Source organism: Daphnia magna, linkage group LG4, assembly GCF_020631705.1.
Source record: "Daphnia magna isolate NIES linkage group LG4, ASM2063170v1.1, whole genome shotgun sequence".
In the NCBI taxonomy this organism is placed as follows: Eukaryota; Metazoa; Arthropoda; class Branchiopoda; order Diplostraca; family Daphniidae; genus Daphnia; species Daphnia magna.
Window position 1 is genome coordinate 6,109,920 of NC_059185.1, and position 16,203 is coordinate 6,126,122.

The 16,203-nt window shown below is 33.1% G+C and overlaps 1 protein-coding gene across 4 annotated transcripts in view; it reads left to right on the plus strand.

Annotated features, from left to right (window-relative positions):
• Window positions 1–351: 351 nt before the first annotated feature.
• Window positions 352–16,203, plus strand: part of LOC116922116 — a 39,048-nt gene continuing 23,196 nt past the window's right edge. For 3 of the 4 annotated variants that reach the window (XM_045173218.1, XM_045173216.1, XM_045173217.1), the window contains exons 1-3: window positions 352–592; window positions 11,846–12,043; window positions 15,863–15,953. In XM_045173218.1, the coding sequence (XP_045029153.1) occupies window positions 352–592; window positions 11,846–12,043; window positions 15,863–15,953 (530 nt within the window). Of the gene's footprint in view, window positions 593–11,321; window positions 11,456–11,845; window positions 12,044–15,862; window positions 15,954–16,203 lie in introns of all 4 variants that reach the window. The other variant, XM_045173219.1, reaches the window with a different exon arrangement.

A 16,203-nucleotide genomic window follows, 5' to 3' on the forward strand; every position in this document is an offset into this window, starting at 1 on the left:
TCGTATGATTGTGGCCTTAGCTTCAAAAGTCATTCTAAAGTACGCATGGACGGATCAGGTTCTGCTGCTACAAATAGCACGAATGCACAAGACCCAATAGTGTGTTGGAGACGCACAAATTGAACTATAGCAGCAATTTCGTGAATTTACAGTATTTCAAGACTAAAAACGAAAACAAAAGTATAAAAAGTGTAAATAGACAAAAAATACAAACAAGATATAAAGCTCATGGACTAGAGAATTTGACGTGTCTTGCTCGTGAAATCGATTGTGAAGTGCTCAGTTTGCTTTAAACGGAAGCGAAGCTTAGTCGTCGGTTTACTATTGAAAGTGTCTTTGCAATAACAAAATATGATTCAGATTTTCAAAGCAAGTTTTTATGCGTATCTGTTGAAGTCTCTTTTAACATTCAGTGTAGCACTTGGTAATATATCGCATTTGGGGCACTTGCGCACCCAACAGGAAGATGTGAAATTTTCTTCAGACGGCGATTTTCAACAATCATCCACCAATTGTCGCATCAGTTCAAAGGAGCTCTTAGCTGCTGCTGAATCCACGGCTCGTTCAATTCTTCAGGGAATATGTAATCCACGTAAGCATATCACATTGTCTCATATTTACGGGCATCTCGATATAACAGCCACAATGTGGATAGAGAAGATGTTGAAAACGAAAAGCATGGTGTCTCACTAACGATTGCAGTTTGTGGTAAAAACTAATTCGCGGCCATCGTAAACCTTAAACTTTGGTCAAACGCCTAGGTAATTATAGTTTTGGGGTTTGCTGGCATTGCTTGTAACAAAATTTTTGCTCAGCATTTTTAATTGTTGTAAAGTAATGGTTAGATTTTGGTTTCATTATATTTATCGAAGTAAAAATGAAACAAGTATATGTAGTTATATTAAATAAAATGGTCCATTATTTGAAATTGTCATGGGCAATTCAGGAACAACCAATTCAGCACCGATAATTCTATGATTCTATCACGAATACGATTAACACCGATAAATAATCACCAATAATGGTGGCACGGTTAGTGGCTGCCTAAAACGAAGCAGGAAATTTGCTGTTCTGCCACCACTGGCGAAAACACGTCCAGTAGATCGATAGCATTAAGTCTAAACACAGAGAAAAATGGAGTATCACACACGAGCACCACTAACCGAAGAATCGAAAAACTAACTAACTTAGGTTACTGCTCTGAGTCCTACTAATGATCGAAAGGTAAATTCTGGGTATTCTTAATGGTTGACGGTTCTAGGTAAAAGTTAACATCAGAGTCACAGTAATGGATAGGTAAGTGGAATCTGGGTAAAATAAAAAAGGAAAACTACTTCAAGGCCTTCTGAGGAATGACCCTGGCCAGGTTTCGTTCTAGTCCAGTCGGAATAGCCCAAAATGCCTATCTAACCTAAAACAAATTGCAAAGTTTTGTTTTCTACATGAGCTTTATTAATATTAATCTTGGCAATGTTCTCCTAAAACCCTCCCTCGAAATTTTAATATTTAGTATGATTAATTTCAATTATAAAATATGTGTATTTTTGTATTGTAATTTAGTCTAATGAAATACAAAAAAATAGAAATTTTAAAAAATGAACTTTGTTTGATACTAATTGGTCTACATGCATGCCAAATTTTATTTCCCTAACTTGTAAAATGATGAAACACCACACGAAAAATGAGTTCCGTCTCCCTTTTTACTACCCAAAAACCGCTTCCGTGTTTAACACAGAGCTTACGGGGAAACGGCTTTAGCGAAAATCGCTGCCGTTAGTTATCTATAATCCCCTCCTCTTCCGTTTTTGTCTTATATTAAAGAGCTAATTCTCTTCTACAAACCCAGTAAAAGATTTTTGGGAGGGGGAATTAGTTTTAAAGTTATTAGATTTTATATACAGCCCATATTTCCTGAAATTTTCTCATAGCCGTATCCGTATAGAAGTCATTTTTTAAAATTTATATTTTTTTGTATTTCATTAGACTAAATTACAATACAAAAATACACATATTTTATAATTGAAATTAATCATACTAAATATTAAAATTTCGAGGGAGGGTTTTAGGAGAACATTGCCAAGATTAATATTAATAAAGCTCATGTAGAAAACAAAACTTTGCAATTTGTTTTGGGTTAAAATGCTATTCCGACTGGACTATTCCGCAAACGACAATCTTGGGTTATTCCCCGTAGGCTATACATGCGTCACCTCTACGTTATAATCGTTACAATATTAAGTCATCGTAAATAAACATGGAACCTTTATTACTTATGAGATTCTTATAAAAGCGCCATCTCCGTATTTTCACATGAATAATAAATTAGTTGTAGGGGAGAGTGGGGCTAGTTGGCAGGAGGGCAAGTTTGCAATTCCTAATTTAGAAGAATTGTGTGAAAGAGGTTTTATTGAAATAATTCGTAGTCAAAGATGTTTATTGTGCGCACATTTGTGCAAAGTTTTATAAATTTATCCCAAATAGTTTAGGAAATAGAAAATAACGAAATTTTTTGCGTCAAATCCACAATAGTTGCGTGCTTGGTATTCATCAATTTTATCTTTTCTTGGTATGCATATAATTTTTAAAAAATATTAGTTTTATAGAAAATTGTGTCCTCTATTGAACTGTAACAATGGATTTGTTTTAATCAATTATAAAGGAGTAATAAAAATTTGTATTTGAATAAACCCCGGGTTGGGGCAAGTTGATACATTGCAAGATGGGGCATGTCGGCATAGGGGTCATTCCACGCCAAAACATCCAGAGCTCGTTGCGACATCTCACGGATTTTGATAATTTTTGGTGGGTGGGTTCTTTATAGTTAGAAAATAAGGTATGCCAAAGGATTTTATCCAAATATTATTCGTTCGGATGATATAGGGGTCCAAAGTTTCGATTTTTTCAAAAAAGTCGAAAATTGGGTATTGAGCGCAATAATTTTTAAAACCAATTTAAACAAAAGAATCAATTTTTTTTATGATTAGAATATAAAAAGGGTATAGAAAACTTAATTTTAAGACCATTGCGACTTTTATTAGAAGTTATTATCCCCCCAATGTCATCAGTTAAAAAAAATGAGTTTTTGACAAATTTCATAAGCTTTTTGAGGGTCTTAAAATCGTTGTAGGTGTATGATTTTTCTACCAAGTATAGTTCATGGTAAAGACATTTGACTGTCAAAAAATAAATAGTTTATCTTTTATACAAAAAAAGATATTAATCTTTAAAGTTAGGAAAAACCCCAATTTTGACGAAAATTGGTCTTTTTCAAAAAATTTTATCTCGAAACTATAATTTTTGTTTTATATGAAACTTATAGATACTATTGCTTATAATGTCTTCTAAAACATATAAAAAAATTAGAATGGTATTATTTTTTGTTCTCAAGATATTTTTATTTTAGTCGGTGACATTTGAAAGCGATAGAAAATTGATATTCAGGTGGAGATTAGTGACATATACAATTCGAATTCTTTAGAAATCAATTTTTTTTCTACTCTATATATTCATATAGAGTATTCATAAGCCCATTTTTTTCAAATATTATTATTTTATTTTTCAATCGTGAAGCAACCATTATAACTATTGTGTATCGGTTTCCCACACCAAGAGTCTTTTTTTTTCTCAATAGAGCAGTAAAACATCCTACGTTGCACGTTCTCCACAAATGCGAAAATCTCATTTGTGTCCAAGTTGGTCTGCTGCGGCTGCAGCGTCTTATGGAGAAACCAACTTCTTCATGTTAAAAAATAAGTTTTCATAAATATAATTAAGATTTTCCCCCTTTTCTTCCTAGCAGAGGGTACCCTATTCATTTTTTCATTTCCCAATTTTTTTTCTAGCCCTAATTCTATCTGGTTTATTTTTATTTAGCTATTGTTTGTGAATGGTTTGTTGTTCATCCCCTTGTAGCAGACGAATTTCTGGCAGCAAACGAAATTCTTCGGCTAAAAGAGACGAGCAACTTACAAACAAAAATAAAATAAAAATAAAGTAGATAGAACTGGAGCTAGAAAAAAATATTGGAAAATTAAAAGATGAATAGGGTACCCAGTTACCCACTGCTAGGAAGAAAGGGGAGAAATCTAAATTATAGTTATAAAAACTTAATTTTTAACGTGAAGAAGATGGTTTCTCCATAAGACGCTGCAGTCGTATAAAAATGCATAAATATTGTGTAAGCCAAGTTAAACATTTTGTCATCTCATCAACTATGATTCTTTTCTGATTTAAATGTCAACATTAGTTGTTGCCAGATATTTAGAATACAAAGTCGAAATAAAATCACTTTCAAATGTCACCGACTAAAATAAAAATATCTTGAGAACAAAAAATAATACCTTTCGAATTTTTTGATATGTTTTAGAAGACATAATGAGCAATACTATCTATAAGTTTCATTTAAAAAAAAATTACAGTTTCGAGATATAATTTTTTGAAAAAGACCTATTTTCGTCAAAATTGGGGTTTTTCCTAACTTTAAAGATTAATATCTTTTTTTGTATAAAAGATAAACTATTTATTTTTTGACAGTCAAATGTCTTTACCATGAACTATACTTGGTAGAAAAATCATACACCTACAACGATTTTAAGACCCTCAAAAAGCTTATGAAAGTTGTCAAAAAATCATTTTTTTAAACTGATGACGTTGGGGGGATAATAACTTCTGATAAAGGTCGCAATGGTCTTAAAATTAAGCTTTCTATACCCTTTTTATATTCTAGTCATAAAAAAAATTGATTCTTTTGTTTAAATCGGTTTTAAAAATTATTGCGCTCAATACCCAATTTTCGACTTTTTTGAAAAAATCGAAACTTTGAACCCAAATATCATCCGAACGAATAATATTTGGGTAAAATCCTTTGGCATACCTTATTTTCTAACTATAAAGAACCCACCCACCAAAAATTATCAAAATCCGTGAGATGGTCGCAACGAGCTCTGGATGTTTTGGCGTGGAATGACCCATAGGCATTATACATGCATATGTATAGTACATGGCCTGTCCAAATGTCAGGGAATTGTAAGTCGAATTTTTGCTAGATATGACTTATGGTGAACAGTGGTATGCATTAGAGGCCAAAATTTGGCACATTTTAGGTGTTTCACTTTATACGATGTTCACCTGTGAAATGTTTGCCTGAATTATGTACATTATTTTTTATTTTTTGCATTTAAGGCTATTTAATCTTTATGTAAGTTATCACAACTTATCTCTGAGTTTCCCACTCTAAAATAACTATAGGATTTTTGTTTATTGTAATTTTATTCTAGTTTGTTTACAACATCAACATTTCACTGAAATCCGTATTTGAAATACATGGGGCCAACTTACCCCACTACCACTGCCAACTTACCCCGTTAGTGGGGCATGTAGGCAATTTTTTTTTAGCTTTTTGAACGTTGATTTCGATATAAATTCTTCAACGTAGATCAAATTAAAAAATAGCACGAGAAAGCTGGTTATCTGAGCTTTCTTTTACAATTTTTTGGGTGTCAAAATATGGAAAATAAGAGAAACCAGAGAAGAAATTAAAAAAATTGTACCAACTAGCCCCACCCTCCCCTATAGTCATATTTGGAAGCTTGGAAGCAAATTCGATCGTTTGCTCGAAATTTTGCGCAAAATATTAAGATTTGAATTTGAAGTGTGAAGAAATAAGAAGCATAATTGCATTTTTGCAACGTATTTCTTGTGTGATTCAGAAGGGATGACAGCCAACAACTGAATTCAGCTTCATTTTATTTCTCGGAGAAGGTTACGGATTCCGATGCAGTCACTGGATTTTCAGTATTTTTGCATTTTCTTGTGGGTATACTCATTAAATTAGACGACAGTTAGAGCGTTCATGCTGATATTGTAGTTGTGTTGTGGTTTATATTAGGGTTAATGATCATGATAATGATTATTTGATTTTAAAAATTATTTCTTACAAAAGGCCTTCCAGGTTTTCGTAACTGCTAAAGGTTTTGATACGCAATTATGGTAAATGCTTTTTAAAATTTTTTTGCGTTGATTTTTTCATTCCCAGATAAGGATTTGCGTGTAGATTATACTTATTTTGTTACTTCGAGCTGTTTAATTCGTTTCACTTAGCCTATGAGTAGTTTGGTCTACTGGACAAATAATGAAAATTTACATATGGAACGAAAATATGTTTCGAAACTTGTGGAGGTTTTATTGAGTGTCAGGATTTGCGTTGAAAAATAATTTTCAAAATACTTTCATGTCTAGGTTTGAACCCTGATCTATACACCTTGTCTGCACACTCCGAGGGTATTAAACTAAGGGGTTTTTTAGGAGTAGATATGGTTGTAGCAAATTGTTGCAAAAGCTAACGAGCAATATTTGACTTTCGAACACTTCATCTTGCAGCTGTCAAAACATCTGCTAATTTGATACATAGCAATTAAACAATTGCTAGATAAAACTCTCTCCACCTTCAGAATGGCTCTTCTGAAAACGGATACAGGAACTCGATGCTAAAGGCGAAGGTCGGAAGTTGTAATTTAAATATTCAATTAAATATCCATCTATATTGACCAAAAAGTTAACGCCAAGCAGTGAACTCCCTTACCTGAAGGGGCCATATGCATGAGAGTGGGGGTGGTTGGAGCAATAAAACCTTATTTTTGCACCCCCCGAGTAAAAAATTTGTCAAAGAAAGATAAAAAAAAAAAATCGTTTATTTGTAGATAGTTATCTAAGCTACACAAAAATAATTATTTTATGGGGGTTTGGCACAGCTAAATAGACGTAATATGTAAACAAAAACAAAAACAAACGGGTGCTTCAAAGGTTTCAATTGCAAAGAGTTCGGGGCAATTGAAACAGGGCGTCGAGTCAGTTGAAACGTGTGTTTTACCGTAAGAAAAGTCTCGTTGTCAAATCAAAATGACGATTTCTCAGTATTTGGGTTACGCATTTAAATGAAATTTTTACTAAAAAGTAGAAAACTATATTCTACATTTTTTGAGATACTTTAGAACTTCCGGTACTAACTAATAGTCATTTCATAAATTTTTCTTTTTTTCTATTGTTCTAAATTAGCTTCAGAACACAGTCACTAATAAAAGAAAACGATTGCTAGTTTAAAGATTAAATTCTTATAATAGAATTTCTTGCATCTTCAGCTATACATCACAATTGTTACTAATGTCAGTAATTTAATTTTACAAATTAATTCGTTTAATCATCGTTGTAAAGAAAAACCCAAACATTGTTGCAGACGACAAGTATAAGCTAACCAGCAGACGAAATGTGTCAAAATAGGCGATTTTAAATTCAAAAGCTATATTTTGGCAGGGTTGTTTACGGCTGCTAAACCGTAACCGTAACCGTAACCGTAACCGTAACCAGAGGTAGTCCCTTAAGAGGCTGTACCGAAATTAAATCCGATCTAAGAGCCACCACGCGGAAGTATCTGGGACTTCTTGAGCATTACAGATACACTTTTTAATACTCCTTCCAATTTTTTAATAAGAAAAGAAGCTTTTCAACATGTACAAGTTGCCGTGCACGGCTAGTCCCCCCAACTTTATTTTTCCTGGTGATGTGGTGAGGGGAACAAACAAAGAATAGCAGAAACACTTTAGATTTTAGCGCAAAGAGCGCCACCTACGTGTCTTGATTGGGAAAGGGCCACTTGTAACAAGAAGGAAAATAGGAATTTTTAAATATTAAACACTGGTGGCGCTGGCCCCCCAATAACTATCAGCTGATCCACGGAGGAAACGGGGCGATTTGCGAAATGTGGAGTGTGTGGCTTTATTTTCTGCTGTGTACACTGGATTTCAGTTTAGAAAAAGAAATATCAAGGTACCATTTTGATTCGAAATGGAAACGAATGAGACCATAATCAATGATCAAATGAAATGAGAATGGCTAAAGAGAAATAAGAGAATTAATGTAATACAATTAACATGGCAAAAACGCTTATAACTTACCAAGAAAGCATTTTGGAATTGAATATCATTCAAAAGTTCCTTTGATGATATCGTGCGGCTAAAAATGTTTGTCACACAACCTGTCCCAAACATTAAGAACTTGAACTTAACGCTTCCAAGATTCTCCATTTTTGTGAGTTAAACAAAATGTGTCACACTTCAATTTGAAAATTCAGCTGAAGTGAATTTAAAATACAAATTCACGCAAAAATGGGTTTTTTAATACTAAACTTCACTAACTGAATTTTTTGCGCAAAAATGCGCCTTAGAATTAGCGAAATACATTAAATCGAATTTTCTATCATTTGAAAATTTAAAATGAAAAGCGTATTTTAAAAAACCCTAGAATTCAGTCGTGGGTGAAAGTATCTTTCATAGTTGCTTTTCCATCATTCTTTTACGTGTTTGTTTACTACCATAACAAATCAGCATTGCTAAAATAAAGGAATGGAGGAATTTTTTTTAGCGCCAATTTTCAATAGAACTAGGGTATGGTAGTAGACAAACCACGCTAAAATAATTTTGAAAAAAAACCAGCTGTGAAAGATACTTTCACTCAAGACTGTATGTACAGTACCGGCCCACTTATACGACCACTTGGTGCGGCGGTCGTATAAGTGGATGATCGCATAACTGGTCAAATGAATTAGTAGTAAGTAGAAGGTGATAACTGAATCTTATTATCACTTGTGTTGAAGTAAATTTTTTTATATTTGTACTAAAAACCAGTGGGAAATATTAAAGTTGTAGAATAAAATAGAAATAAGACTATTAGAAACAATATAAAATGATAAAACAAACAGAGCAAAAGAAATTTAAACATTTAGAATATGGTCACGCTACTGTTTGGCAAGTTCAAGCAAAACAGGGTCATTAATAGGAATACTTATTGCTTCAGAAGCATATTTTAACAAATTAAAACGAAATTCTGTTTTGGGATCAGACATGACATCCATATCTCCCTGACTAATTAGATGACTATCACAATGGCGGATTGAAATGGAGGTTTCTGCAACGCATGCATTAAAAAATTCATCCACTTCCGAACCTAGTAGCAAATTATCACTTGCAGCGATTTCTGGGTCATCCCTCCCGCGAGTTTCACCTGAACGTAACGCACTAGCTTGAATATGTGCACGTGAAATGGACAATGGTTTGCCCCAAAAAACCAAGTATAAACTGCATCGTCAAGTTCCTTACTTTCGAACATATTCTTCGTAACCTTGACCTAAAATTTCAAATCACCACTATCGACGCCTTTCAAAATTTCCTCTTGGTCCTTTCCAATCTGTTGCACTTGGGACTTTGAAATGCCGAACTCGATTGCAATCTTATGTTGGGATTTACCACTCTTTAACATATCAATCACCTTAAGTTTATCCGTAACAGCTGGTGGAGATCTTACTTTTTAAAAAGCGTCAAACTGGCGCTTGAAAAGCGCCAGTTTGTTTCAACTAAGAGTGTTGTTACGAGGGTCTACATTTTCTTTTGTTTTTCCCATTTTTTACGAGCAAGAGATCTCTGGTGTTCAGAAAGAGACATCAGAAAAATGACTGACGTAATTCATTTTTGTTTACAACCCCTTTTTCACATTGAAGGTCAATGACGATAAAAAAACAAAAAACATCGAAAAAGGATTAAAATAATCCAAGTGGCTGTACATTTAGCGGAAGACGAGCATGAAGAAGGGGAAACTCGTGCCAGAAAATGGTGCAAGCAAAAAGGTGGTCGTATAACTGGATTGGTCGTATGAGCAGGCGGTCTGATGAGTGGACCGGCACTGTACCTTATTTCTTATTAAAACTTTTTCAGTATGCCTAATGTTGAGCCAGGTCCAGCTGTCAGATTGTTACCACAATTCATTGCAGTCTTATTGTTATGAAGATTAGTACGTATTTTTGATGAATGTTTTAGAAGGTAAGACATAGGGGAGGGTGGGGCTAGTTGGTACAATTTTTTTAATTTCTTCTCTGGTTTCTCTTATTTTCCATATTTTGACACCCAAAAAATTGTAAAAGAAAGCTCAGATAACCAGCTTTCTCGTGCTATTTTTTAATTTGATCAACGCTGAAGAATTTATATCGAAATCAACGTTCAAAAAGCTAAAAAAAAATTGCCTACATGCCCCACTAACGGGGTAAGTTGGCAGTGGTAGTGGGGTAAGTTGGCCCCATGTATTTCAAATACGGATTTCAGTGAAATGTTGATGTTGTAAACAAACTAGAATAAAATTACAATAAACAAAAATCCTATAGTTATTTTAGAGTGGGAAACTCAGAGATAAGTTGTGATAACTTACATAAAGATTAAATAGCCTTAAATGCAAAAAATAAAAAATAATGTACATAATTCAGGCAAACATTTCACAGGTGAACACTGAACATCGTATAAAGTGAAACACCTAAAATGTGCCAAATTTTGGCCTCTAATGCATACCACTGTTCACCATAAGTCATATCTAGCAAAAATTCGACTTACAATTCCCTGACATTTGGACAGGCCATGTACTATACATATGCATGTATAATGCCTATGCCGACATGCCCCATCTTGCAATGTATCAACTTGCCCCAACCCAGGGTTTATTCAAATACAAATTTTTATTACTCCTTTATAATTGATTAAAACAAATCCATTGTTACAGTTCAATAGAGGACACAATTTTCTATAAAACTAATATTTTTTAAAAATTATATGCATACCAAGAAAAGATAAAATTGATGAATACCAAGCACGCAACTATTGTGGATTTGACGCAAAAAATTTCGTTATTTTCTATTTCCTAAACTATTTGGGGATAAATTTATAAAACTTTGCACAAATGTGCGCACAATAAACATCTTTGACTATGAATTATTTCAATAAAACCTCTTTCACACAATTCTTCTAAATTAGGAATTGCAAACTTTCCCTCCTGCCAACTAGCCCCACTCTCCCCTATATAGTTGGAATGAAAATTATTTTAGCATTTATTTACTCGCCGCTGGTTAACTCCTTAGACAGAGTTTCTCAGTAACATGTTTTGAGAGAAAATCTAACAATTCATTTTTCCGTGACGATTTTAATCAAGTTTGAATGAAATAATATCACATGTATTGTAAAAAAGACACAATTAAACTTGAAAAGTTTTTAGTGAACCACTTGGTTGATGTCAGCAAAATTTTACATTTACTAATATACCAACAATAAAAAAAAATATATGCTTAAATTTTTATAAATTTTTTCTATATTTTTTTGCCTGACTTTCCAGTCGGTTTGAGAAGCGTAGCATTTTAAAATTTAGAATATCCCGATGTTTTGCTAAAATGAGTCATTAGCGTTTAGGATTACATTGTATGGTAAACATTTTGAGTCGGCTCTTACGATTTTCAGGGAACATGAGAACCTGTATCCTCAGCCTAGATTCTACGTTTGTATACAAAAGAGCAAGCCAAGGGCAGTTTTTTTTTCTGGTTCTCAGTCGTATACCACTTCCCTGCTATCAAGGATTGATGTAATTTATGAACGTGAGTCAACAAATTTTTATTGCACCTTGTGCTTTTCGCTCTCTCACTCAATTGGGTGTCAAATTTATTTCAGAGTTTTTGCCTGTTATCAATGACATCTCTTTCAAAATGAGTATTTTCGTCTTGAGTTCAGTAGTCTTGAAGTCGTTCCTAAACTTTGGGAAAGGACTTTGCAACTCCTTGACGTGAACGTTTCATAATACCTAGTCACAACATGTGTTAAAATTCCAGTTAAAAAATCTTTTATTATTATTCACCTACCATATTCACTTACGTTCAACCTTGTTGGGAAAATGAAATATTTAAATACAGAGGAAGATGTTTTTTTTATTACAAAAAATCTTTTGCAAAACATGATGAAATTATTTTTTTTTATTTTCTTTTTTTTAGGAGAAATTGAAGATCGGCTCCACAACATAGAATCACAAATGGCAGATCAACTTAATGTCATAAAAACCATGATACTTAACATTGAAGATAAGTTGGCTCAACAAGATAGCCAATACCGACGAGCTAACCGAAAACTGCACGGTGTAGTTGCAGAATTGAGTGAATCTGTGCAGGCTTGCACAAATCTGCAATTCTCGGGTTTCCTTTCAATCAATCTTTAAAATTTTTATTTCGCATGTCACTAAAAGTACATCACAGTGATGAATCATATTAAATTTACACTTATACTGTACCTAGCCTCACGTACTTTCAAAATTTAAACAGAAAATCTGACTTAGACGTTTGATTTATTGACCATTACGGTGTACTAGGGTGTACTAACTAAAATCGATATTTTTTTTATCAGGATTTTAAAGAACGAATGAATAATAGTTGAAAATTATAAATAGTAAAGAATTTTACTTCCCGCGCACAGGATTTGAAATTCTAGGTAGATTTGTTTTGTTATTTTTAGTAATCTATCCCAGAATTAATTTTTTTCGGCAACGGCCTTCTACCAGTTGATAACTTACTAATATAGAAAACTTTGTGCAAAATATAAATACCCTACATAGTTTTCTTAATATCGCGTAAAGGGATTTTTCTCCATTTTCAAATTGTGAAAGGTACTTCTTATCAATAGGCTTTACAGTACTGCACCAGTACACATGGTTTTGACAACATTTGCGTGATTCTTTGCTCAGATTTCACATACTAAACATTGAATAATGATTTTCAATTAATTGAGCAAAAGATTCTTTCTCTTTTTTTTTTATAGAAACTGCTAGACAAGCCTCAAATAATGCTAGCCCAACAAGCTTGTGTTAAGTAATCCACAAGTAAGTTAAAAGAATGAAGCGTTTTATTAGCTTTAAACGGAAAAATTGGAAAGTGATGTACAGGTATAATGGTATGTGATCGAAAACAGTTAAGAACATACCAGCTTTTGTCGATTGACGCGTATCGATGATAACGGCACCAGCGGCGGATCACTATCAGCTCACATAATTCTTTGTAGTCTTCTCTTGGTAAAACACCTTTTTTAAATCAATTTTCGGCCCATTCTTTTACTTCATTTGTCTGCGAGACAATGAATGGATCTTGGTTGTCACAGTTCAGTATTTTATACCCTCCAGTAATTAAAGGAGCGAAGTTGTTGCAGTCTTCTTCGAACCTAGAGAAAAGCTTGTATGTTGGTCCTGATATTGCTCTTCTTTTTTCTTTTTTCTTTTTTTGGGTGGGGGGGGTGTGTCCGCTTGATGTGGCATTCCGCAATGTGTCTGCGAAAAGGATACAACATAACAGGATGCTAAAGAGCTTCTTCTAGTACTGCAACTGCTCCCTTATGCTGTCCAGTATTACTGGAAGTTATGTCAAAAACGGGCGTGGCAATATGGTCCGTTAATGTCCTTTCACAGCTTGCATAAAAGCGTCTTTCTGCGCTTCACCGTAGATGCTGAAATTGATCAAATTGACAGAATCTTGGGCGTTGGACTGACAAGAATTGCAACCCGGTCTTCTTCAACTCCTCCTTTCATAAAAAAATTTTTGAGTCCCAATGGAGAGTGGAAAATTGTGGTGGAATAGGGCTTTCCCTAACTTCACGAACGATTCTTTTAATTTCTTTAGACCTTTTCCATTCTACACTTCGAAGAGATAAAGTGAACTCGGCGAGTGATGATCCCTTCCCAGCGTTTACTGTAGAAGCTAAGATTACTAGGTGTTGTCAGCTGGATACACAGCGGCGACAAAATACTTAATTTTTTATACTTAAAAAAGGCCAGCCTACTAGATTTTTTTTCGCACTTAATTTCTATAAGATACTTAATTCTTTAAGACTACTGAAAAATTCAGTAACTTGAGGTTAATTTTTGGAAAAACGAGTTAGTCGTCCTAGGATTTGAACCATGGACCTTTAGATTCGCTGTCTTATACTCTACCGCTGCGCGACATCAGCTATTAATTATCGAACTAATTTAGCAAAAAATTGTCATAAGATAGAAAAATTGATTGAAAATTTTCGGAAAATTTTTTGATACATTTACAAACATGTGATTTTGCAGCTAACCAGCTTAAGTTTTTAATACATTGAAAAGTAATGATCGTACAAAATGTATTTCATAAAATTTAAGTGGCATATATTTCAGAAATTAAAGAAAATTAACATAAAAAAATTTTAAGCGTGGTTCAATAACCCAGAAATCCCTTAGATTAAATAACTGATTTGTAGTTATAACTAGTAACTTAGTTCAGGTAACCTGTCATGAGATGGGCTTGTTTTTACCATAAAATAGTTAGCCTTATTGCTAAATTTAAGTTTGGTTCCTTAAGATTAACACATGGTTTTGAGAACGAATAAGTTTTAGTCACCGATACTTGTGAAAAGGTGATGTAACCAAATATAGGGTTTTTGTAAATTTTCATTTCATATTAGACCTAGTCTACCTAACAATAGAGGCCATTATTTAACAGTGCAGTCGATGAATTTCATATGATTAAAATGACTGATTGTATATGTTGACTTGAAATCAAAACCTGACCGATTGGGCACTTTAAAAGATTTGCCAGTTGTTAAACCAAGGTGACATCAGTTTGCCAAATTATTGTAATAATAAGTATTAATAGCCAAAGTCCTAATATTATTGTATAATATCATTTTAAAATATTAATTAATTCTAATTTAAAGATTGTTAGTTAATCCTAATAAGCATATATACATCAGTAATTCAGTATGCTACGCAGGATACTTTAATATTTTAAATATTAAAGGTACAATAAAAAGCGATACGAGCGTAACTAATGAAATCGATTTTGCCACACGTTGCGGAGAAACCAACAACATTTTACTTTTGTTCTACAGCCCAATTGTGCACTCAATTTTAAATAACATGGACAAAATTATTTTGCGTGATAATTAAACATTTATATTTTGCACAAGTTTTTCTCTATTCGTTATCAACTGATAGAAGACCGAGCTGCCGAAAAAAAAATTCTTGAATGAATTATTAAAAATAACTGAAACAAAAATCGGCCTAGAATTTCAAATCCTGTGCGAGGAAAGTAAAATTCATCTTGAAAATTATTAACTTTGGTTATAGTTGTTTTTTACTATTATTTATTCGCCCTTGAAAAGCCTGGTAAGAAAATGTCGATTTTATTTGGTACACCCTTCGGTGTACGTAAGCGTGTACAATACGTTAGTATAAAACTAAGGAAGAATATTTTTTGGGTAGTGAAACTAAGATAGCATGCTATTCTGTAAGTAGTAGGATTAATTTAGTTGGCTAGGATGTTCCAGGATAGGAGAATTGAATGGAGAGACATTTTTAAAATTCCAAGAGAAAAAATTATATTCAAAATTACAGAAAGTAGCTTCAAGACTTTGCCGGCAAAAATGAATTCCACTACTATCGGAAAACTTTTTGTTGTTGTTTCAAAGTAATATGTTTTTATAAATGTATGCCATTCTAACCAGTGTTCTATCGAATAAGGTTTTTTCTTATTCGAAGGAAGCAAGAATAAGGATCAATTTTCAGTTATTCGAAGGATCAAAATACATAGATAGAAATAGAATAGAATAGAAATTAGGGTTAATTCAAGTTTTCGAATAGATTAACGAAAAAGGAATACGAATAAAATTTCGAATAAATGCCAATATAAGATTTCAAAATAATAATTCTTGTTCCAATTTTTTAAAAGAAAACGTAATAATTCTACAAGTAACAAAAATAAATTCTTAACAACATCGTAAAATATACAATATATTCGAAATTTATTCAAAATGTTACATTCGACCAACCGAATAAAAAACGAACCATTTTTTCCCAAGAAGATCACGAATAACGAATAGAAATCAAGTCCATTTATTCGAGATATCAAATATCTAGAATAATTTTATCCTTGGTTTAAAATCAGACATTTGATTTGTAGGAAATTATTCGACAGATCACTGATTGTAACTGTCATTAAAATATTTAGCAAGCAACTCAAACCACGTCGAGTCCTCACATGCAACAAATCACGAGAAACAAGGGCCGGCATCTCCATCACTATACAGTTCACCTCTAAAGTAAGACCAAGCAAATTCTCTAATTTCGAAAAATCGTAAACTTGAAAGTTTAACACAATCTTTCTCTACTGCCTTATGTTTTAGATGTATTCTTCCTTATTCCTAAATGCTTTACCTGATGACAATTTTTTGCAGTAAACATTGATGTTACCAAACTAAGAAAAAACGACGTTTACAAAAAATATAAGAAAGCTGGCAAGAAAGGTTCAAGAGAAGGTTCACAAAAAAGAGATGAAGTATAGCTTTATAG